Raw genomic sequence first — 25,777 nt, 5'->3', positions numbered from 1 at the left:
TACAGGAATATATATGAGAGACTACTGTGATTTTATATTTAAAGTTAGTGGAAGTGTATGCTTCAACCAGGGATAAATACTGACTCTATAATTAAATATTGGAAAATTGTCTGCTGTCGGGATTTGCTGCAGGCTGAATTTTTGCCTTAAGCCAAGCAGCATACATATGTGCCTGTAAAACCACAACTCCCTTTACAGCTTCTTTTGCAACTCAACTCTTCCAGCCAAAATAGGAAAGAATGGTGTCTGATATAGCAATATTTATGATCAACAGGTAACTTTAGGTTAACTTTTAGGTAACTTACAAATAGGTAACTTTTCCCATACCTAAAATCTTCTCTGCGGGCTAACCAGAAAGGCCTCAGAATTATTCTGGGAGGTGATTTCAGTACTTGACATTGCAGTAGTTAGAATGAAATTCCTGTTTTACCACAAGTAATAGAACAATTTATTTGGGGAAATTATCATTACACTTGGAAATATTTAGTGTACTGCCCAAAGGAAAAAAAGATCTTTAAATGAAAAATTGATAGTTGAAGTCTCTGTGCTGGGTATCTTCATGACCAAAGTAATTGGAGTTTGTAGCAAAGCAGTATGTGTTCTCATAATTTCTCATTTTGCCTTGCAAGTCAAACTTACAAGGAAAAAAGTTGAAATACTTGAAATTAGAAAAAAAAAAAATTAGTTTAATCTAATGACAGGAAATTGTTGCCTTAACATTCAGACCTGTCTCCAAGTCAAACGCTAGTGTGTATGATGTGCCCTTAATCCCTGAATGGCTACACAAGTCTTAAGGCAAAGTTCCCTATTTCTTGTTTGTGTTGACTTGCTTGCTGTGACTCCCTCTTTGGTTTGTGTGGGCTAATTACGTCTTTTATCCTGGTAGTAGTATAATAAATTGCTGGAAAAGTTTAACCTATTTTTATTCAGGCTGCAGTGCACAAGCAGTATACACTAATAGTGCTGCAACTTATTTCAAGGAGGAGATTGTTACAGCAAAACCACAGAACTCTAATAATGGTAAACAAAAGCAAAGAGGAACTGGAACAATAAATCTTATGCGAAAGACAGCTCTTCAAGCTACTTTCCATATTCATGTTATTCTTCTACCTATTGCTATTCAGAAAATCTGCTTTGTTCCCTTTAGAAAACATCATCTGGGATGGTATTTTTTTCACGAGTTGTGTACTGCATTAGCTTTTACAGGTTAGAATGCATTATACAATATACTTTGACATGGTTAAAATATGTTACGGAGTATCAGATTTTGTATTATGCCACTCTGATACTGAGGTGATGTGCTGGTTTTGATTTTTTGTTTCTGCCAGCCATTATCATTTTGTGCATATGGAATACACAGGTGTTTTATACAAGGCACGTTTTATTCATTTATAAACACTGAGAATTACTCCAGAGTTTGCACCAAAGGACTGTGCAAACAGGGACTCAGACAACAAAATCTCGGACTTGCAGCAAAGAAAGATACTACTGTCTCTGTGACTGGGGTGATACAAGGACCCCAGGTCTGATCAAAAGTAGTTGACTACCAAATAGGACAGCCGGGGGATACTGTGGTTTACATCACTCAGTGATGACTCCTTTCCCTTTCTGTCCAAATAAACACAAAGGGTAAGTTTTGCTAAAGTTATCTGTATTCAGAATTAACTTTCAGGTGCTTAATGGTTTTCACGTAGGCATAAACTAGGATTTAGGCTTCTTTATCACACGGACAGAATGGAAAGATGCAACAGGGGCTTTGGCAAGGATTATTGCTTTTCCAGATCGGGAACAAAGTCATTCTTGTTGACTTTGGTAATACCTGAGCATCAGGGAAGACAACATGGTGCAATCTCCTTCAGGTCTGAATGTTCATCAAAAGCATTCGTTACAAAATACACACGTAGAACTGGCTCGTGCTTGCCACAGATTTTATGTAGCAGAATAACCCAGTGGGGATTAGTTTATTTTTAAAGGCTATATAGATGCAGAAGCAGGGTAAAAGTTACCTTAACTGCTTGGGTTATGGAACCTTTGTAGCATTCTTCTGAACTGTATACAGACACAAGATGTTCACTGGTCACTGAAAGCTGTGTATGTATTGTCTGGTTGCCTTTTCAGGTTAACATTGTTTTGTCATAGGATTGTTCTTTGGCAACATATGGAGATAACTAGAGGGTATATCAATGGACTCAAAGCTAGAATTACTTTATCAAATAATTGTACTCTGTAATTAGAAAAAAAATATTTTTTGTTATAGAAATGAATCTATTGCAGTTTTCTGAATATTTTTGCTGATATTTTTTAGATCACAACGTTTAAATTTTGATGTATCATCTCCAAATGGAATTCTTCTCTTCAGAGAAGCTAGTAAAATGATTTGTACATATGGTAGGTATTAGTTAATGTTTCCTCTGCAGTGTAATTCTGTGCCTGTCCTGTGATACAAAAATGGGTTGGTTCATGTTGCTGAGCACTGATGGATTTGTGGAACACATAGCAGGACTGTAACGTGCTACAGCCAGTAGCCTTTGTAAAATACTGAGTTTACATGGCAGGCCTTTGGAGCTCATTTACTGTCTGTGGATCAGGGAACTTTGTTACTTGTCTCTCTTTTTTGACTTGAACGCCTGTCTTCTAGCAACTGTAAATGTATTTCAGCAAAGACACAAATACTCATGAGGTGTTTGATCTAGGCTACTGATTGATAGATGTGGGTTGATTTTATGTATTCAAATTATATTCCAGCAGTTCCAAAACATAATAGGACCATAACAGCTTTACCCTAGAGCACTGTTCAAAGTGTTTATAATAAGTTGCTCCATTTTACTACTCCCACTCATGCATGCCACTGCAACAGGTCTTTGACACCAGCAGTTTATATTACACTCCAGCTAACTTTGTAGCTTACACTTTTGCTTTCTAAATATTTTGAAAGGAACGTTACCAAGTTTTTGTAAGAGCAACCTCATTTGTCGTTTGTGTAAACAGGAAGAGCCATAAATGCACTGTTTCTTTTAAAGAAAGGAAATTATTGAATTAAATTTGCTTTTACTGTATTCAGGTTGCTGTTTGGGTCTGGAAACTGTGTGTTACATGTCTGCCAGTATAAAAAAAACTTCAAATGTAATTCTGCATTTGATCTGTAGGGCATAGAAACAGTATACGTAGAATGCATAAAGGATTTACTTACAACAAAAAATTACACCCAAGTAACTCTCACTCCTTGCAAAATAATTTTTCTGTTTTTCTTTTTCAAATACTATGTAGTAAGCTAGCACTTTTTTTTCAGTTATGCTCTTCAGTAAATTTGTAAGAATGATTTAGCAACATAAAAATAAGGTTTTCCATGTTTGAAAAGATAAACTTTTAGATTTTACTACTCGATTTGTGTTAGAATTTGTAGTTAATTGTGGTAAGCTTTCTTCTGATAATTAAAAAAAAAGAAGTCAGATGTAGTCATGATGATGCTTCAGCCCTACTTGTTTTATGGTACCTGATCCCACTGAGGTCATATTTCCCTTTTTAAATTTTTTCTTTTTTAAATTTCAATTAGCCTTTACCATCCTTTCTGCACTTACAAAAAATTATTACCATATTATCGGGCATCCATTAATCTCAGTTGTTGGCATCAAGTTTCTAAATCTTGCTGAGTAAACCACACTAGTTGGTTACAACCTGCTTCATTCCTAATTCATGCCTAAAAAACAGTCTAAAGAAACCTTTTGCTTTCAGTTGCAGATTTTATGGTGTCTATGTGAAGTTCATAAAATTCTCTGCCCTAAATTGTTGGTAGATCTTGCCCATAAAGACCAGACATTTTCTAGCTTGTACTAGAATTTAATTATGCAACCTAGAAGGAAATTTCAAGACAGTGCAGATACAAGATTTAAAACTAAGCAGTGGAACCATAATGCCTGCTGAAGTCAAAATTATGTGAAGGATACTTAGGGATGTGTGGCATCTGTCTGAGGATGTGTGCCATAGAAAGTGAAATGACCACAAGAGCTTTCTCTCCCACTTCTCTTGTGTGTCTTTCATAACTGTTTTTCTATGAAAGGATGACATTTTATTCAACTCACATTTAAGAGAGGAACTGTTCTCAATGTCCTCCCAAAGAAAAATTTTAAATCGCTATCAACTAAAAGTGGAGGAAAGAATGCCTCTACTCAATATATGTATGGGGTTTTTTTTTGTTTTGCTATTAAAACACATTCATATTATCATCAGTGTCTGAAAGGGTCTCATCAGTGATCTTTCCACTACTTAGGTGTGACATTTAGATGAATTGTTTGGGTTTTCTTTTTTGTGAATGATTGCCAATACTTGTTCCAGGACTGGACTCACTGTAAAGTCAAGATGAAAGACCTCCCAGTGCAGTTGGCTGAACTGGGCACTTAGAGCAGGGATTTCAAATAATCCAGCTGGCTTTGCACTGACACAGATGGGCAGCACTGGCCTGGCCATCACCGTGGCTCAGCTGTGGGCACTGTAATAAACATCCTAGATTAGCTATTTTAGAGTGCTACAGCTATTCCTGAAGTGGTCAGTAGCTTGCAGTCTAGGAAAGTTTTACTGCCCACTATAAGTATTTCAAGATACTACAATTAATCAGCTTTGAATAATTGCTGTTAACATTTTTAGCTTTTATCACCAATTACTAGTTTATGAGATTTCCACTCCGGTGTACGGAAAGATATAACTCTTCTGGAAATGCGTTGTAAGGTTTCATTACTTCAGTTACGTGTGATCTTTTTAATATAGAAATTCCTATTAAAATATTGATATTAAGGGATTTTGCATTAATTTCAAATGCCTTCCTGAAAATCTTAATAATTGTGCTTTTGAGGAAAACTTTAATCCCTAATACTCTATGACTTTTTTTAAAGTGCATTTGTAGTTAAGCACATGTAATCTTGGCAGCCGTCTAGGGAAAAATAAACAAATAAACCAAGTGATGATAATAAAATTCACTTTGGTGCTCTTGAGCAGTGTTTTCAGCCCCACATTCTTAAAAATTGTGTGATTCGCTTAAAAGAATGAATGCATGCATTTCTTCTAATCCTTAGGTTTGGTTTTCAAGTTTTCTGCTGTACTATTACTACAAGTAACTTAAAATCCTGAAAATAGTTGAGATTCTCACATTCAGCATGGTTTTATGGCTGAAGCATTAGAGAGAAAAAAAAGAAGACACACAGTAAATGTCAAGAGATGACGACAGTATATGCTCATTTATCTTACCAAGTCAGCCAAACCTCTTGTATATGCTTGCGGCTTATAGTGAGCTCCTCAAAGTTGATCAAAATGACACTTGAAACTCAAGATAGATTGGATTGAAATCTATACTATAATAATTGCCTTTTTAAACTGAAAGAAACACAAAGTGATGACATGAGATGGAGGGGGAAAATAGAAGCAAACATTCTTTCTTTCATCACACAGTCCTTGTGGGAAGATCCTTCCTTTCAGTCTTGGTTTCAGCTAATCCACTGATTGAGTGGGCTGCCATGAACTCTGCCTAGCCTCATCTCATCCCTGAGAAGTTGCTCTTTCCATTACCTGGAGACCTGGCTGTGCTTGCTCCTCTTGGCAATCCCCATTTGAACACCAGGCTTCCAGCTCAGCTCATTACCTCTCACCTCTCCTCCTTGCCGTGCCCTCGACAGTGAGAGTTTCCTTCCCATAGCTCAGCAGCTCTCCAGGGAAGGATAGACTGCAGACAGTGTAGCCTAGCATGGTTTCACCTCTTTCTTAGAAGAATATAACGTGTAGACGATAATTGAAAATATTGTTTAATTGTATTGTATTTCCACTGACCAGTGAAATTTAAATTTGTTTTAGAATGGGATTTTTCCTTCTTCTCTCTCACATGTAATGATATACAGAAAATACTAGTAAAAGTATTATTTTCGGAAATTTTACCTGCACCAAATTAAACATGAAATTTTCCAGTTATAATTTAGGTCCACTGGTAGTCTTTTTGCTATATAAACCTATAGGTACATAAAAATGTGATCTAAAATACATCTCTGAGGTGTCAACACTTAGACAAGGAATTAGTAAGTGAAGTGAGGTGGCATAAGGTGATTCTTCTCACCATCATCAAAGCACAGTGTACTGGTGATTATTGACATAATGTTGATTTTTCCTAAGTCTGGACTACACTCATCAAAGCAGTTTCGGATAACACACAGATACTTGCAGAGACGGCCTTCTTCAGGTGATGAAAATAATCTAGAATTTATATGCAGATTTGTTTTGTGTAAATCCTGTGCTGTTGTTCACATGGAAATAACTTCGAAACAAACATTTGGTAACCTATCATACCGCTTGCTATCTTCAGTTTTGCCAAAGTTTGTGATGTCCATTTATGTCTGAGTGGTACCTCCATTTACTGTCTGTATGTACTGTAAGATCCATGCTTGGGCTAAAATTAAAAGGCGGAAGAAAAAGGTAGAATTGTGTTTCTGGAGTGTGAATGTGTGAACGCTTGTGAGTATGGATGCTGAAATCTCTTTAATTCTAGACTAAAGCATATACGCTTTTCTCCTCTAGACTGACATACAGTGATTTCATATGTTTGAGTGCAAAGCAGAAAAAAAAAAAACAAATTTTTAAGATATGCTAAGCATCTTCAGTTGTCAGTGAATAAAACTTAAAATATTAATTCTTTGTAGTTTTGAAAATTGTCGCTTTAGCAAGTGTTTAATTCTGCTTAACAGATCCGGCCTTGTGATTAGGGTAGTACTAGTGTGTCCTGTCTTTCTGCTCAGTTATCACTGATACAGTGCTGAAGACAATTCTAAGATGTCTGTACAAATGCTATATGTTCAGAAGATGTAAAGCCTTGCGCAGGATGCAAAAAGCACTTAGATAGTCAATTATCCTTGTTAGGACTCTGCAGCTGTTTGGCAAGGGGTGTTGTGTCTTGTCCATTATGACTAAAGCCAGTCTGAGTGATAGAGTGATTTAAAATAAACAACTGAGAGGAGAAAATTGAAAGGAGTTGGAATAGTGTAGTCCACCATTCTTCATCCCCAATATATTTCACTTTTAATTCTGTATGTACAAGTCTCCTTACTATGTGTTTTTGAACTCCCAAGTTGTACAGGAAGGATGTTTCAATGCATCTTGGGACCATCTATTTTTGTTTTGTGGTTTCTTTACATTTTAGTAAACCTCTTCCCTTTCATTATAGGAGACTGACATAAAAATAATATTTTCAATATGCTGGTTTTATTTATCTACATTCTGTCATGATATACTTTGATGTAAGTTTTTAATTTTGCTTCAGCTTTCGGCTGTTGTAGCAGTTACTGCTCAAGGTCAGCAATGAGGTTAGCCACAGTAGCACAAAACAATTTCCTGTTCTCACAGCCCAGGTAGCATTTGGATGTGGATTAAATTTTACCACATTTTCCAGTAGCCAGACACAATTATTTCTAATGAGCTTTAAATTGCTTCCAGAACATGTATTTCAAAACTTAGTGTGGTAATCCATTCAGTGCCAGCAACTTCATAAGATAACAGTTCTTCTTCAAAATTTTGGTTAAACTGATCTGTGCTGTATAACAGGTATTTCTAATCAGCAGCTTAGCTTAAAAGTGGAGTGTTCACTGGTCTCGATTGCCATTGGTCTGCTCTCCTTTCTTTTATGGTAGTGGTTCCAGAATATATTGCTCTTCATTACTGACTCAGATTTCATAATTGGTTTCTTTTGGCAAATTTATCTTGGCACTGTGCATGCTTATTGTGCTGATTTGAGACGTTTTATGCATGTTTTGTTGTTGTGGAAGCTTTAAAAAAATCAGGTTTTGAAGCTTGCTCTCATCTTTATAATTCATGTTTTCCTTTTCGTTTTCTGCATATGGCCACTTCTTTATACTGCCCTAGCATTCCGAATGCCTGGAAAGCATACATTCAAAACCATCTTTATGGGGCAGTGGTGAATAATAAAAATAGGAAAGGGGAAAAGGCAAAAAACACTTTTTCTCTATAAATGTGATAAATTTTCACAACCTTTCTTTAATCTCACCCAAGTCTTTTTTTATCTTCATCTAATTCACACATGTTAAAACATGATTTAGTTGTATTATTATACAGAGTGCTTATTGGACTGAAATCTAGAACAAGCCCTGCTTTTAAATGAAACTCAGCCATAAGGAAATCATTTTTGTATTATAGCTTCTACTGTAAAAGCAATTAAGGAGAAGAACTGAAAGGGAAGCTGCCTGTCCTGACATGCTCCCGCATCTAGGAGGGAGTGAGGGAATGAGCTGTGCAAAGAGCTCTGGTGCATATTGCCTCTGGGATTCTGAGGCATGGTGATGTTATCTTCAGTCAGAGCATCCCAGTTTGGGTTTTTGCTGGCTTTGTATTCCCTCTCTGCATACACACACTTTTTTCTTCCAACTCCTTTGTTTATGTACTAAGGAGTCTTGCAGTAATGAAATGCTTAATTTGTAAGCCAAATTCCAGCCCTAATTTCCTTATCTAGCAATTTCACCCAGTACCTTTAGAATCCTTTGCTTATTCATGTCAGAATTTTGTATCGCCTCTGAGGCTCAGAGAGTTGGTAATTTTTGTAAGTGACGTTGCTGTCAAATGCAGAGCAAAAAGTTGTATTAAAGGAAATTATTGAGAATTTTGAAAGTATGTTTTAAGATGGTGTGATACAATTTCTCCCACATTAAGAAGGAATTGGTGCAAGTTGGATTTTTTTCATTTGATTTTTAACTCAGTAGTAACACTGAAACTTCACTGATTAGTCTCTGCAGAGTTTTCATTTTGACAGGAGCTATGAATTTCAAACACAATTTTTAAACTCAGCATGTCAAAGGTCACTTTTATGTTGATTTAATTTCTTTAAATTGTTTCTCTTAACAATAGGAGTTTATAAAATTGTATTTTGGCCCTCCACTACAGGGATTATAAATGTAAGCATATCCTCAGTAGCTGAGGAGTTGTTCTTGACCCGATTCCAAGTACCTCAGTAAATTAGTTTATGTTCAGTAGTATCCATGGTGTGTAAAAATATTCCCCTGAAGCTCCTGCTAAATGTTACAAGTAGATCATTCTTTTTTTTATCTGGTCAGGCATAGCACTGTACTTCATTTTTTTTCAATAACTAATGCTAAAACACTAGTCTTTGTTCTAGCACTGCATCCCTTGAATCATAGGCTGATGGCTTGGGGCAGTGGTAACAGGCATGGTGTGGTCTTTCACCTCTGCTGCTAATTTGAAATCAACTGTTCCCACTCTTAGGCCCTTTCAAAATGAGTCCATGAACACAGAACAGTTCTCTGTGGACTCTGTCACTTGCAAAAAGCAGCTTTTAATCCTGCACTAGACCCAAATTCTTCACAGTGTTTTCATTAGAAGAGTGTCGAATTCCTCTTTTGCCATGCCTGCCTGGGTGAGGCAGTGTGAGGGAGGGAGGTTGCGCCTTTCTATAGTGAATGCTTTATGCTGATCAGTGGATTTAAAGTATTAATTACAGGGTGATTTTTTATGTGAAGTAATAAAAATGATAGAACATCAGCACTAGTGGATACCTCCTAGAATTCATGTTCCCAGGCTAAGGGATTCCTAGGGTTTTTCCAACTTCTTTCCTCATCATCTGTTTTTTCCATTGACTTTCAATTAATTTTCATATTAAGTACTTAATTGCCTTGTTGACAACTACTACTGCTAAGCTCTTTCCATCTGTTGTTGCATATTACACCAAGTACTTCAAGGACCTAGGACTGCGCAATGCAGTGGTTGAACAGCTCAGTTAGAAACTCAGGCTGTTAATTTCTTGGATCCAGAACTTTGCCTTTGATTATTTCTGAAGCCAGATATATATTTGCATTATTGAAATAGAGATTTTCAGCAGAGAATTTAATAGTGGAGAAGACCATATAAGGTTAGTTTACAGCACGCTTACCTTTATGTCTTGTTTTTGCCGTAAGAATTATATACTATTTACATAGTGGCTTTCAAAAATAGTGTGTGTCTTACCACTCTTATTTCACAGACAGACAAAATTCTGTATTTTGTTTTTTGGGTTTTTTTTCAACAGAATTTGAAATTCACTGATCTTCTCAGTAACTAGACTAGGTCTTGCAAAAAGATTAATGCTAGATAAGATGACTGGGCTGGAATAGCTTAAATGGGGCACTGTAGGAAGCTAAATGGAGTTCATCTTTAATTTTATGTAAATGTAATTTCTTAGCAATGTAAAGTATTACAACAAATGAATATCCAGGTACACTAGAAGACATTCTTTTTCTTCTATGTTTTACTTTTCAAAGAGGACTTTCTGGATACTGGTAATTTTTAGTATAACAGAGATTTAATAACCATTTGAAATTAATTTCCATGCAGGAGCATTCACTGGCATTGTACCCTTTTCCCCAGTTACACTGTGTTCATAACTACAGCATTTGGGGTAGTAGAGGTGCTCATGTGACCATTTACAGTATCAAAACCATTCTGTTTTGGTGTTTGTTTGTTGTGGGTTTTTTTAAATAAAAGGGTCTGATTTTGACTGTAAGTGACCATCTTTCCTAGTGAAGTATTTGATACTTCTTCTCCCTTCCATAATTCTAGTGATGCCATTCTGGCTTCTGACAGACCCAAGTTACTACTTCTAAGCAATCCCTGATCATACTCCTAGTCTTCTTTGTAAATCTACTTTTCCTTTACAACTTGATGGATAAATTGCCTTGCTAGAAGTGGTGAACAACATTAATGTCTAAACAAAAACTTCTGCCTTTCCCTCTTTGCATCAAATGATACCAAATGGGTGATACTTTGATGCACTGGGTGTTTAGAAATAGGGTTTCCCCCCTCATTTTACTAATTGTATGATGTCAATTCCCCGTTGTCAGTAATCAATAGCATTAAGAGAAAGAATTAAAGTAAGGAAGTATATGATTTGCAGGTGTAAATTTGTGTGGGTAGAAAGGAGAGCTGTGTAGAGACAGACCCAGATTAATACTAGGCCTCAATATGTATTAAACAGTACTGTGCAATCTATGAGATCTCTGTTATCTCAGGCAAGTTTTTAGGGGCATTTTTAATTGCCTATTATAAAAATAAAACTGAGCTGTCATAACTACCTCTCTCAACTGGTAATGTTTGGAATTGTGAATAGTTAATGTCCAGTTTGTTCATTGCTCCTTGATCCAAGTTGACGAAGAAGGCCAATGGTATGCTGGCTTGTATCAGAAATAGTGTGGCCCCCAGGACTAGAGAAATAATCTAGTGATCTAGATCCTTGTACTCAGCACTGGAGAGGCCACACCTCAAATACTGTGTTCGGTTTTGGGCCCCTCAATACAAGACAGACATTAAGGAGCTGGAGCGTGTCCAAAGAGCAACGAAGCTGGTGAAGGGTCTAGAGCGAGGGAACTGGGGGTGTTCAGCCTGGAGAAAAGGAGGCGCAACAGAGACCTTACTGCTCTCTACAACTACCCCTGGCTGCCCAGGGAGGTGGTTGAGTCACCCACCATCCCTGGTGCTATTTAAAAGGTATGCAAATGTGGTGCTTAGGGACATGGTTTAGTGGTGGACTTGGCAGTGCTAGGTTAACAGTTGGATTCTATGATCTTAAAGGTCTTTTTCAACCTAAATGATTCTATAATTCTAAGTTGTCATCATAGCTATGACAACTAAGACACTGAAAGCAGGCAAGATGAGCATCTGATCTGTAAACTATTGTGCTTTTGTTTGTAGGAATACTTTAAAAAATATACAGTTTTGCCCTATTTTCCTCTATTTAAAATTGCCAAGAACAATGAGTAGTAATAAAGTGGAGACCTGGCACTTGGTTTTTGTGCAGGCCAAGCTTGTCAGTGTCAGAGGGGGTCAATCTAGTCAAGCTACTTTGTTAGAACTGAAATACTTGATCTTTGCTGTGTTCATTGTACAGTTTTAGCTCACTTTCATTAATTACTTCAGGTTTTAAAAAAAACTGTCATGAAGACAAACTAACTCTGGGGTGCTGTGAAGATGAGCATTAAATTATTACACAATACCTAGAAAACTTGATAATGAGACCTTGCGAATAATTACATTTATAGAGGATTGCAGCAGGATCTACTGCACTGCTGCACAGTGGATCCAGAAGTCACTATTGCCTGTTAATAGCAACAGCAAATATTTACCGTTAGCTGTTATTTTTACATTATAAACATAAAGTTTAATTAAAAAGTCATTCCCATCTGTGACTGGTAAAATAGAGGCTTTTGTAATGGACATACTTGTTTTCTGAGGGATATATTTAGTGTGTGTATACATCAGCAACCATCCCAAGAGACTGTCATGGTAATGGATCAAAACCAGGCTTTGCTGCAGCATGAGAAACTATAAAACCAACTCTGTTGCAACTCTGTTCAGATTAAGGAATTCATGCTGTTAGACCAAGTCGTGGTCTGGCTGTGTATCAGTGACAGAAATTCCATAGCTTATATTTTAAAATTTGCATACTAATTCCTTGGTGGCTTTTAAGCTCTAGTCATGCTTACTTAACAAATCTTTTACATCAAATGCAGAAACAATTTTTCTTCCAAATAATAATGAAAATAAAGACAAAAAATAAGTTTAGATAGTGCCATCAAAATATTTTAGATTTGCAGCTGCTTATGTAAGTTTCTTTCTTTCTTTCTTTCTTTTTATGAAAACAGGTAATCAGATCCTCTCTCTTGGGACTTTGTCAAAAGATCAGGTTTATCCGTTGAAACTCAAGGGCATTTCCATCTGTTACTCTGCACTCAAATCTGCCTTATGTGGAAATTATGTCAGCTTTGGCGTCTTCAAGTTGTACGGGGACAACCACTTTGACAATGTACTTCAGGCCTTTGTCAAAATGCTGCTTTCAGTATCCCACAGTGACTTGCTAGTAAGCAATTACTCATCTTGGGAGTCTTTACGTGAAATATGAAATAACACCACCACAGGCTTTGTATTGTTATAATGAGACAGAGGGATCTAGAACAGCTCAAATGCAGTTTTCAGTTCAAATTACTTGAATTTATTTCTATAGTGACATCTAAAATACAGGTATGACTGAACTGCCATGCAAAATGGGAGCTTTTCCAGAATTTTCACTAGGCTTGTCACAAAAGAGAGAAATGGAAATTTTTTTTCCGTTCTGAACTTGCAAACCCATGTAGGTTGCCTGCATGCACTATAAAACATCATCACATACTCAGCCACTCTGCAATTAGTTTCAATCTGTAAATTGTCACTATGTATTCGTCATAAAATTTGAAACTTTAATTTCAAAGTACACCATGTTCCCACTTCTCTGTGGGAAGACAACAGATCTTGTGCACTATCAGACTAAATTTGAACTGTGACATTTTCTTCATGACACTTAAGTTCAGAACTGTCATTTTCTTACAGGAAGGGACAAATTCAAGATAGTTAAAGATGGTTAATACCCAGATTTATGATTGCCACATAAAGAAAGTCCTTGGAACTGAAAAGGTGCTCTCAGTTAAAACTGGTGTATTGGTCATATAGTAAGTGTGCATATTTGTCACATTCCTAGCCATCCAGAAATTAATGCCCTAAATAAGAGTCTGTAAGAGTAAGATGCTGATTGGGCCAATGGATTCAAGCAAGTGCCTTTGCCTGTGCAGAGTCTGTTGTAGGACTTCACTTAAGCACAAAAATAAACTCCATCTCTGAGATGATTTGGGGGAATCTGTGATAAATTTTAGTAAGATTTCCTGCAGAAGGTAAGATACGGGCTGTAGTCCTGTTGAACTGACGCCCTGGACAGAACACTATACTACTTTTACTAGACTGATAGCTGTGTAGAATGGCAAAGCATGGTAGTGTTATTGTGGTATCCTGAGCTTATTTTAAACTAATAGCAAATTTATATCCTATGGTAAATTTGAAAAGTTGAAATCTACTGAAGACAAGAAAATATTTTGTCTCTATAATATTCTGACTTAATGGCTAAATTAGAATTTATCACATCATAAAAACTTTAAGATCATTCTTCCATCATCTGTTAATATTGTTAATATTAGTCAGTGGTAATATCTGTATTTGCTGTGAATGTGTACTCTCTTTTTCAGCAATATCGAAAACTAAGCCAGTCTTATTACCCACTTTTGGAGTGTCTGACCCAGGATCATATGAGTTTCATTACCAGTTTAGAACCTCGTGTCCTAATCTATATTCTTACCTCAATATCTGAAGGACTTACTGCAGTAGGTAAGAATTACTTGCACTCAGATAAAGAAAGAATTGAAGTATTCAGCTATCTAGGATTTTCAAAGAAACATGTTCATTTGTTACTTAAAATATCATGTGACAGTGGAAGATGCTGGGTTTTGAACATTTTAAGAATGGAGACTTTCAGTTAATGGAGCTAAGTTCTTTTAAACAGCTAATGTGTAGGTTTTTTGAGATACTATTTTTAAATTGTCTTTTCTTACAAGCCAGAATTGTTGAAATTATTCATGTGCCTCCACTAGGATTGTACTGAAAATTCATGTATTTGTTATTCAGAAGTAAAATGTATTAATATGTGTACTGGAATCTGTGGGGTTTTGTTTTTATTTGATCAACATAGCTGCTGTATAAATAATGCTTGTTTTGCACAGCTGTGATACAGTTTCAGAAATTTAAAGGTATCTATCCATGAAAAAAAGAAACTAGTTATTCAGTACTTCCTGAATACACTTTAGAGGAGAATCAGTGCAACAGAATCATACTTGCAGTAACGATAAAAGTACAGCAGTCTGATGGTAATTCTTTTCATTCTCTTGCATGGTTTAATACATGCTTTTTAACCAGATGACTGTCCACACATTTGGGTTTTGGGTGGGGAGGAGGAGGGAGGGTTGGCAGCCTAGAGTCATTTGGAATATGAAGAAGGAAACTGAGCATTTAGGGGAAGAAAAAATAAATCATGCAGTTACATTCTGATCACCTAGGAATACCATGCATTTATATAGTTTTTGACTGAGAAGCCGTTCAAAACCTTACAGTCATATTTATTGATTGGGGTGGTTATTAAGGAAAAAAAAAAAATAGGAATTTGCAATGTTAGTGTGTATAGATGTTACTTTATAATAGCTGGTGTTTCTCATTACCGCCAAGTGTCAGTCAAACCCCACAGGAATGCATGAATGCACTGAGACTCACAAAGCATTTGCTATGTTAAACACATTCAGCAGTTTTTGCTGCAGGAGGGGAACCACTCTTAGAGAGAAAATGGGTAGTGAATAGCTAAGCAACAGTAGTAAAATATTCAGGTCATTTTATTATATAATGCTGAAATCCATCTTCTCCCGGATATTTTGAGTGCTTTGTCACCTGTAATGATGGTACAGCAGTTTCTGCCTATAGGCTGGTTCTGCTGGGAGTCTGCCTGTTGATCATTTGCGAATGGATATATTGTACTGAACATTAGCTTGACTGACAGCTACCAGTTTAGCAAGCCCTGTTCCTGTTCTCTGTTATCACTTCACATTACATCTCTTCCATTTGAGATATTTGTTATATTCCTTTTGATAATTTGCTACCAAACCAAGTTTACTTTAATCATTTCTTTGAAATCAAATTTGAATTAATGTAAAAGAGAGAGAAGAAAATGTAAAAGCTATATAAACTTCAGCTTTCATGTGTTATGTTTATTTTCCCCTCTCAAAAAGTGTTGATCTCTCATGCAGGGAGAAGGAGTAGTAAAGTATGTATTTCCAATTTTAGCTTTAAACTTTTGTGGTTTAGGTATCCAGGTGTTTATTAATGAAGAATTATTAATTTTTAGGAGCACAGATGTGTTTTCAGAAGACTTTCTTTTTTGCGGAATTCCTGATATTCTGCTGAAAAAAGTATCAAGAAAATTTTAATAGCTCACTTTTTTTCACATTTTATAATCCATAGATTTGCTTAGTCAATTCTTTCCTTCAGTTCATCTTAATGTCCTTAAGGTACCTAAAATAAATACAAACGTGCAAGACTAAAACAAAGTGTGTAGAGATTTTTAACTTCACCTGACTTCACGGAAGGCTTGATGCAGTCGTCAGAAGCTGTTACAATCACTTTCACGTACAGTTTTTTCTTTATTTACTCTGATTCCTCCAAACTCAGTTAGTTTTTCAGTCTTTGAGACTTGCCAAATCTGTCTGTCAGTAAGACCTAGCTGTTTCCATATTGCCCAGAGAGGATGTGGAATCTCCATCCTTGGAGAGATTCCCAGATACTGGACAAGGTCCTGAGGAACCTGTCTGATGATGACCCTGTTTTGGCCAGGATGTTGGACTGGAGGATGGTCCCATTTGTTTTCTGCCACCACCTAGGATCCTACTGCTATTTTCCCTACATTTTTCACTTGTATTCTCTAGCTTTCCAAAACAATTTTGATTCTGTCCAAATCCTGTGTAGCCCCTCATCCTTGTAAATGTCTCTTGGACATTAAGAGTAATACTTACTTTCCATGAGTAGCCAGCTGAAAAATGCTTCTTTTTTACCTTTCATCTTGAAGTGATAAAGTGATTATTTTTCCTTAATGTCATGTTTCTCACTACTGCATATATCAGGAATTGATATTGATGTTAGCCATTAAATTCCTTATTTGTGTTCAAGAAGTTTTATTTCTGTAGTTAACTGAAATAACTTTCTATTGTTATGATGACATGTCCAGATGAACTATTCTTTGTTCAGTTTAGAGCTCTTAATTGTTAATTTACTTAATCATCTCAATAGTCAGTTACCCGCCACTGCTTTTTCTTAAGAGTCGTTCTTCTAAATGTTATATCCCTTTAAAAATTTTGGTGTTTGGGACATTACCAATTGTGAGACAGAGAAATACAAATGTATTTCCTATGTGTTATTTGGTCACATACATCCTTCTGCCCTTGGAAAATGGGTAAGTAGATCCAGGCATTGCCTTTTTCACTGAATTGTATCAGTGCCACAAAAACATCTCAGAATATAGGACTCAGGGCTATAAGCCATCTGAGGGGGAATTGTGTTTTAAACTGATTAGAACATACAAGTCATTTTCAGATATGTTTATAAAAAATGAAATAGCTGTCTTTATGTTTTAAAAATTAAATACCAGGAGATCACTGCTCTTTCACACAGAAAAAAGTATCTGATTTTTTTTTTTTCTCTGTTCCCTTTATGTATGTGAAACGTTTGAGACTCTCATTGTTGTCAGCTGTAGGATAAGCATTCCCCAAATCCTTTTTTCTGAGGAGTGTTCATTCTGTTGTAAATACCTTGCTTGATTCTACACTTTATAAACACTGTGAAAGAATATGTATTCCTTCTGAAGCACCTAGCTGTAAATCAGCTATAATGGAAGCCCTCATCTAAGCCTTTATTGCGAGGATAAACACTCCAATAGTTCCCTTCTAAAGTGTTTACCTGGCTTTTTCACAGCTGACTCAGTGGATCAGAGCCTTTTAATGTAGTCTGCCTGGCATGTTGTCACTAATCTCCTCAAAGCTTTTCTAATTCTCGTATGATTAATAGTATAGTATGCTATTCATTGAGGAAAAAGTAAAACATTTTTTCTGTCTTGCTGCCTAATTTAGATGTTAAATTGCTAAATCCATTTACTTTCCAGGTTTAGTCTCAAAGGCAAATAATGCCAGTATTGAACTGTAAGCAATTGATGGACAGGGAAAATACACTTAACTCCCTCTCCTTGCCTTTATGTGAAAACCAAAACAATCTTTTAATATGCAGAGATTCAGCAATGTCATTAAACTGGTGAAAAATAATTCCCCTTCAGCATGCTATTGTCATATTGTTGAGACCAAAAGCTATCCTCAAGTTGTTTGGGGGTTTTGTTGGCTTTTTAAAAATAATATAACCCATTCTAACATACATGCTCAACTTCCTGTTACTTGAGCAAATGGCTGATTGGAATTGCCTAAATAAGGCAAAACCACACAGATAACAAAAAAGTGCATGTAAAATTAGCCCCAGAACATGAAATGAATGCATACTGGGGAAAAAGCAGCCAAAAGCACTAGTTGAATGTGGTGGTGACTGATGCCAGGGTCATTACCCTTGTTCCCTGCCCACCGCCAGGTAAGTCCAGAGAGCTCAGCTATGTTTGACAAAACTACTGAACTGTTCCTGGGTCCATGCTGACACACATGGAGCTGGTTTTGGTGTTTTCTGTAATCATGGCCTGCTTGTTTTATGATCCAAATGATTAGTTCACAGGCGATAGAGCTGAGTTGACCAGAAGTGAGAAACATGGCTTGACTGCATTCTTCCTGATTATTCCAAGCTTTTATCTGAGTTTCTTTTATAATTCTATCTTTATTCTGTCTTCTCCACCCATTTCTTCTGTCCATAGTCCAGAACTGGTAGCTTCTTGTTGCTCGTTTGTTCTGTTTATTTGGTTGGCTGGCTTGTCTCACTGAGATTTAGTGAGAACACTATTCTGCTCCAGCACAAGGTTCCACATGCCCAGAAGAGTCATTCGGGGGAGTTTGCTTGACGCTACCTGTCTGTTATACCCTTGCAATCAAAAGGAAAAATGAGCATAGGGAAGCATATTTGATATATAGTTATGGGCAAATTTAAGTAGCTCTTAACACTCATATCAGATTCTCATGAGCAAATGATAGCATAGACCTGTCTGCTGTCCTGCTAAAATCACTTACTGTCGAATGTAAAATATATACTTGTACAGTATCAGCATGTTTAGAACTACTGCTGTTTTGTAAACTGATGATAGTGATTTACTTTGTATTATTCAATTTAAAAAGAAATAGAGTTAAGCACTGGTTTAGAAATACAGCAGAGCCCTCCTATGAAATACGTATTTTCAAATCTCTCACTTGTTATTGATGGTGATTCAATTCCACCATGAATTGCATTTCTAGTTTATATGCAGGACTGTTTTGGTTGAGAACACGATGAGTGCCAGATTCTGTGGTTCTTTACTTTGGCAAGACTCATAACTTTGAACTCAGCTTTGTTCTGGCAATGTGTCTTAACATCCTGCCCTGTTGAATTCACTCCTAGGAAGTTCACTGGTCCAGTGGAGACAGAGTTGAGATGGTCCAGCTCATTTCTGTGAGCTGTTAGATCACTCTCAACTCCTGCTGCGAAGTCAGCTGGTTGCTTTGGAAGATCAAGTCTTAGGAGACCATTTGTATCTTCTTTGCCTGTAAATGTTTCTTCATGTCACTTCAAAACACTCCTAGCAGAACAGAATTCATTTTTAGATGGTGAAGGGTTAATAGCATCAGCACAGAGCTTAAGGAGTTAAACAGACACAGATCAAAATACTTCAGTGTCTAGAGGGATGTGTTTAAATGAACACTGCAAGGTTGGCAGGCCTCCAAATTAGCATAGTTTAAAGAATTCAAAGTACATTTAATTGGATCCTACTAATCCCTTTTCCCTCAGAATGAACATTTTAACAGTTTAATTCCTTTTGCAACCTCCACACATCCCTTACTCCAGTGGCCCATCTAAAATAAATACTGTGAACTATAAAAGGCCCAGACAAGTTCTAGCTGAAGTCAGTGGCAACAGGATGGAGTCCTAAATGCTCCACTCATTTGGCGCTGATGTTTGAAATGGCAGAGAGTATCAATTAGGGCTGAACCTCACACCCAGCAGGTTAAACCGCTGCGTGTACACAAGGAGCTTCAGTCGGTGTCGGTATCGCGAGGAGCGGCTGGTTGTTTAAACACGTGGCTCTGGGCAGGATCACAGAGCCGGAGCTGGGAGGCAGCACAGTTGGGAATGTCCAAGTCACAGCCACTGGGCTTAGGGCCAAGGAGCATCTCGGGTGCCAGGCCAGGAGGAGCCAGCAGCTGGGCAGGAGGAAGGGTGCACCACTGTTTGCAGGAGGAAGACAAGGGAAGCATGATGAGAACCGGGGGCAGTACACTGGTGATAGATTGGGCAGTACATCGTGCTGATGCGTGGAAGTGAGCAGAATCCTCTCTCACAGCAGCGGCACAGCAGGCAACACCTAGCAACAAAATAACTTACATAAATCAGACAGACATACTTTCTTTGCAAATGGGTTTAAGCTTTTAATCTCCTTTACTTATAGAAACAGTAAGTAAAGATACGAAGTGGCTTTTGCTTCGGCTTTTCAACACTATCCTCCTTTGCTGTCGTGACTTTCAGTTTTCGGGACTTTTATGAAGTATTTGGTAGTGACTGCTGTTGTGTTGTTGCCAGCCATATTTAATGTACTTTAACCTGCTTGAACTATTAGTTGTTAAGCAAAATGGCTGGCTGTTCTGTGGTCACCCTTTTACTACCTTTAATTACCCTTGTTACTACCTTTAATGACCCTTGTTCATTGTTTGCCACCTGACATTGGTTGTAAGCTATTTGGGACAGAGAAACATTGTGAAATACTACTTGAGAAAAACCTAGACAGCAGCTCTACTGGATTTAACCTTACCTTTTCAATAAGCAGATCAAACCAGAACTTTGGTTTCCAGGGATCTGGAGCCTTCTTAACATGAAACTGAATACCAGTAAAAGATCAACCCTCATCCTGCAGTTTCTAGTACATAGAGGGGCAGCTGCCTTCATATAGTTGTGAAGGAAGTTCACTGGAGTTCACAGGATCTTTAGTACTTGGAGCTATCCAGTTAATCAAAAGCAAAGGTTTAAGGCTGCTGTATGTTAATAAAAGCAGTCTTCAAAGCTAGTCAGCTCATGTATCAAAAATAGACGTTGTCAATCTATCAGTTAGCTTAATATCAGAGATTAAAGTTGAGTTCTGCAAGTACTACCAAATGTCATTACTAATTATTCTTTTACAGAAACATTTAAAAAACTTTTTATTTTTTACACAGATACAATTGTCTCCTCCAGCTGTTGTGCTAGTTTAGACTACATTGTCACCTACCTCTTCAAGCACCTCGCTAAAGAAGGAAAGAAGACTTTAAGGTGTAGAGAGATTTCACAGGATGGAGAGAGATTGCTTCATTTCATGCAGCAGAACCCAGAAGTTCTACAGCAGGTGAATTAGCAGTCTTTTCTATGGGGTATTACTACATTTCTGAATTTTCCTGACTTTTTGTGAACAAGGGGGCAGCATTAGCTACTTAGTAACAGAATAAACCTCCCTGTGCTGGTATGCAACCCTGAGTAGCTTCAGCCGTGTTCTCATGACAACCAAAAATTGAAGATATTTTTTGTCATACTGAAGAGCGTAGATACTATACTATACTGTACGGTATCTTAAAACTTGGTGTTTCATTTTTGCTTGTAAAAAGAGGTGTGTGAGATCATCAATACGTTTATAGACAAATGAGAAGGAAAGCTCTCTAAAGTATTTTAGGAGGAAGAAGAACAAATTCTGGCATTGAACCACACATTTTGGTAATGAAATGTGTAAATTGAATGGCTGTATGCTATTGCATTTGAATGCTTTATTTTGCAATAGGCGACTCAGTGGGATTTTTTCTGTTAAAGGTAAATACAATAGAAATTAAATCTAATGCTTCTGAAAAGGAAGTGGCTGCTGTACTGCTTAGGAGAGATTTCCCCTTCCCAGCTTCGTCAGGTTTATCCCAGCTCAAGTACATTACAGGGAGATCAGGATGCTCATAGCTACGTGCCTCCACATTTGCTCTGTGCCGCATTCCCTTAAAATCTCATTAAACTATTTGAAAATTCATATTTACAAGAATCTCTGGATTCCTAATGCAGTTGCAAAGATGCCATTTCAGGAGATGTGTTTCACAGGTCTGGAGGCTTTTAACAAAAACGAAAGTTATTAACAAAATGCAAATGACTAGTGTGGTCATCTTTGTGTTTCCCTAATAGGCACACTGTCATTTGGAAAAAGCCTGGCATACAGTCACCACAGTTCTTGTTGTCATTTGTCTACTGTTCTAATTGAAGGGGAAAAGTAACTAATAGTAGCTAATATGTTCCTAATACAGCATATTGTGAGAATATTAATGATGTTTATTCTTGACATCATTATCAGAATATGATGATTCCCTTGTCATATCACAGGTTTATGTTTTACTTGCCTAATAGGGATTTCATGGAATCTAGTACTGAAGTGAGCATTTGGGTATGTCAGCGGGACAGTGCCCTGCTCGCAGTGATTTGAGCGTAAAGGACAGAACAGCAGCCCTGGGCTCTGGACTTTCCTGCATTTGTGGCAATCTTGATGTAATACTTAGTCTGTTAATATGCAGTAATCTTTCACTTCACAGCATATGACTAGGTGGTGATCTGTCTTTATTAACTTCAGATTCTGCGGAATAGGTTATATTTATTTTGAATGCAGGCTTTCACGTACTTTTTAAAATATTAATGGCTGGTCTCCAGTAGTCAGCATAAATATGATTTGCATTAGCACTAGTCATATCATATTGAGTGCCTCTGATGTCAACTACTCAGTGTACTAATATCTGACATCATCTCCCGAGGTCACTGACAACTTTGACCTTTATTCTCATGCACAGTTTCTGTAGTCTCAGAAGCTCTTTTGAATTGATTTGAAATTTTGACTCTTCCCTTTATGAGGCAGTAAAATTGATAATTATTCAGATGGGAACTGAGCACTGAGTGAAAAATCAATTCCACCCGCTCTCTGCTGCGTATAAAATTACTTCTGAGTCTGCTGGACTGAACGGATGGCCAAGGTAAAAGCAGCAGGCAGAAATAGTAGAGAGGATTAGCTGGACGAAACTAATAGCCTAAGGGGATGGCTTTTGAGATGAGGGAGTGGGCCGGTTGGGGGTTATTATCAGCAATGATGGGACTCATTGATCATATGTTTACATCAGGTTTCCATTGGGTTATAAATCAGCCCTGAATAGAAACGGAACCCAAGGCTTTGCGTTTTACCAGGGGGACAGTGTATTAGATTATTCTCACTTTCACACTCAGATGAAAAGTGAGACATTGATTATTCATCGGCTGGCCATTAAACACTGGTTTTATAGATGATTTGACTATCATGGAAGCTAATGAACAAGGTTGCTGCTTCATAACCAGCGGTTTCAGTTTTCAAGACATCTGTGTCGGTTGAGTAATGCGTAACCCTATTAAAAGGAATGGGTTACAAATTGCTTAACAGTGCTGAAAAACTAGACCCTAATGACTAATTGTGCTTGGAGTTTAGAGAGGTTTGTCAGCTCTTTACCCTAAACTGATGCAATGATAACTGCGCTCCGTTACTAGTCGGAACGTTCTTCCAGGTGGGATCCCCGGGCGCGGCCGGGTAACGGTAACGAGCGCTTCCCGCGGCGCCGCCCGCCCCGGGTCGTGCCGTTCGCGGGGCGCTGCGCCACGGCTCGGCAGATCCCGGCGCCCCCTGGGCTCGCCCGCCACCCGGGGACGCGCGGCCGGGCCGGGCCGCAGCCTCGATCGAGCGGCGCTGCCGCGGGAGCCGCGCCCGCCCCGGGCCCGCCGCTTCCCGCCCTCCCGGGCCCGAGGCGGGGACAAGCGGCTCCGCCCGCGCAGCGGCGCGGCGGGGCTGAGGAGGAGGCGCCCTCGGAGCGCGGCGGGCGGTAGGTGCGGGCCGGGCCGGGCCGCGGCGGGGGCAGCCCCGGGGCGGCGGGAGCGGGGACAGGGCGCGGCGGGCGGGCCGGGAGGGCGGGGCGGGGCGGGGCCGCCGCCCCCTGCCGGCGGGCCGGGGCGCAGCGCGGCGGGGGGCAGAGGCGGGGAGCGCCCGCAGGGCCGGGCCGGGGCAGAGCCGCCGCCTCCCGCCTGGCTCGCCCGTCTGGGAGGGGCGGCGGGGCCGCTCTGGGGGTGCGGGCCCGCGCCAGGCCCCGGCCTTTGCCCCGCGGCACCCGGAACCGCAGCGGCTGGGGCCGCGGCCTCTCGCTCACCGTGGAACGAGGCGATCCAGCTCGGGCCGCAGTTGAGCAAATAGGTGCATGGCCATGGCTGAGGCGTTCATCTTTATAGCTGCGTTGTGTCATTAAACCCTATAATTCTTATTTTGTTTGCTTACATACATCCTATAGCAGCTCTGGGTTTTTATCAGAGTGGCAAGACTGGGCAAAGGCAGGAGCAATAGAAAACATAAAAGTGAAACAACTTCTTAATGTTTAGGAGCGAGTTACAGCATCCTTTTAAAGTGTAACAGTGGCTGCTGGCTTTGGCCTTTTTGCCGTGCCACCGGCTTTGTTCCCCCGGGCGAGCTAGTCTGAGCTTAATCGGCAAACAACTGCTTCTTGGTGGTGTCTTACAACTGAACTGAATTAACATGTGTAAAGTAATTTGAGATACATGGATAGAAAGCAGCATTAATATTGTTTATTACATTCAACTATTGCTGTTGCATTATGTCATGTTACAAGCACTTTAATAAATAATTTTTTAAGGCTCCTACTTTTCTATGCTGTTACTCCAGGATTGACAGGTAAAGCCAGTGTTTGCTCCGCTTCATAAATGAAAGCGTAATTTTTGGTTTTAAGATGCTATCTTTATCTTCTGTTAATGCTTATCTTGCTGAATTGTACACATTAGGCTGTTAGCTCAATTTTGGTACAGTAAAGTACTATTCATGTTAGTTCTTTCCAAAAATCAATCAGTTTTGTAGCATCTTTTACCCATAGTTCTGACAAATGTTCCTAAGAGCCATGGTAAAGAACTCTGCTTGCATAGTCATCACTGACATAATTCTGTGCTGGATGTAGAAGTGGATAAATGGTTGGTTGGCTGAATAGAAACAGGATTTCAGTGACATTTCAGCGTTGACTTCCTTTCCCGGGTGTTTCTTGGAGAGGCGTGTGAGGTCTGGGGTAACAACCGAGGGAGGGTATTGCACAGTGAGTACGTTCCGTGCATCATTTTCAGGAGGATCGTGTGGATAAGGAGGGTTTTTTGGTGAGTTTGAATGTTGTACCAATGTTTGGATTAGATCTGCGCAGTGCCTGTGCCAAGACCCAGCATGCAGCCGAAGCACTGGCCGTCTCGCTGGTGCGGGAGCAGCGGTGGGTGCTGTTTGGCCTGCCCAGAGGTGGGGCAGCACCGCATGCCGCCGCAGCACAGCCAGCTGGGAACCAGGAGGCTCCTGCCTCCTGGCCGGCGGTCAGGGCGGCTGGCTGCTGGCACGGACGCTCCGCTCCGCAGCCCGCATGGGCCCACAGCAGGGAACAGTGCTGGTGGACGGTTGGTTTAGGGCTGGGTGGCTGTAGAACGAGGCTGTGTCTGTGCTGATCTCTTCTGAGGGTTCGGCATTCCTGGGAGCAGTGCGTGAGGAGTGCTGCAGTAGGGAAAAATCATCAGGGATGGGGGAAGAGCTGGTGTTTATTGGCATAGGGGAATGTGGTGGAGTACATGGACTGGAGAGGGATCTCTAGGAAAGGAGTGTTACAGCAGGTAGATGGGAGAGCATCTGGGTGGACAAAGGACTTTGAGGGAGTGGGTGGTGGTGAGTGTGGTAGTGCTGAAAAAAGGAGGAGGATGGGGCAGCCAGTACTGCGGTAGCTGGAGAGCGCGTGCCGTAACGGCGATAGGTAAAACTCACCAGGCTGCTCATTGGAGCTGAGAGCTTGTGACTGAGAACTTCACCAAGTGAGGAAGGTGCGCTAAATGAAGCAGCACAGCAGCAGTGCATAGCAAATGTAAAACAGAAAGTAAAGATGCCAGTCGCAATGAAAAATCAAGTGGCATTACTAAAATAAAAACGTATTATAAACTGCTAGTTCCCTTTTTTCCCTTTTAAGTAGTAAAATCAGTGACGTTTTTGTTTTTCAGATAAACCTCCGTGCCATATACAGCTAGTGTGGAGTTATGCACAGTAATTGAAATAATAATCTGGAGAGGGGATGTGTTTATAATGCATGCTTCATGG

General features: G+C 39.1%; 1 protein-coding gene across 1 annotated transcript in view; it reads left to right on the top strand.

Annotated features, from left to right (window-relative positions):
- Positions 1-25,777, top strand: part of RANBP17 (RAN binding protein 17) — a 163,508-nt gene that overhangs the window by 117,723 nt on the left and 20,008 nt on the right. The window contains exons 22-25 of the mRNA XM_074916209.1: positions 2,306-2,388; positions 12,669-12,883; positions 14,076-14,214; positions 20,805-20,971. Coding sequence (XP_074772310.1) covers positions 2,306-2,388; positions 12,669-12,883; positions 14,076-14,214; positions 20,805-20,971 — 604 coding nt within the window. The remainder of the gene's footprint in view (positions 1-2,305; positions 2,389-12,668; positions 12,884-14,075; positions 14,215-20,804; positions 20,972-25,777) is intronic.

The sequence above is a fragment of the Athene noctua genome, chromosome 12, assembly GCF_965140245.1.
Source record: "Athene noctua chromosome 12, bAthNoc1.hap1.1, whole genome shotgun sequence".
Classification (NCBI taxonomy): domain Eukaryota; kingdom Metazoa; phylum Chordata; class Aves; order Strigiformes; family Strigidae; genus Athene; species Athene noctua.
The sequence above is the reverse complement of the archived record's forward strand: the minus strand, read 5'-3'. Positions and strand labels throughout refer to the sequence as shown.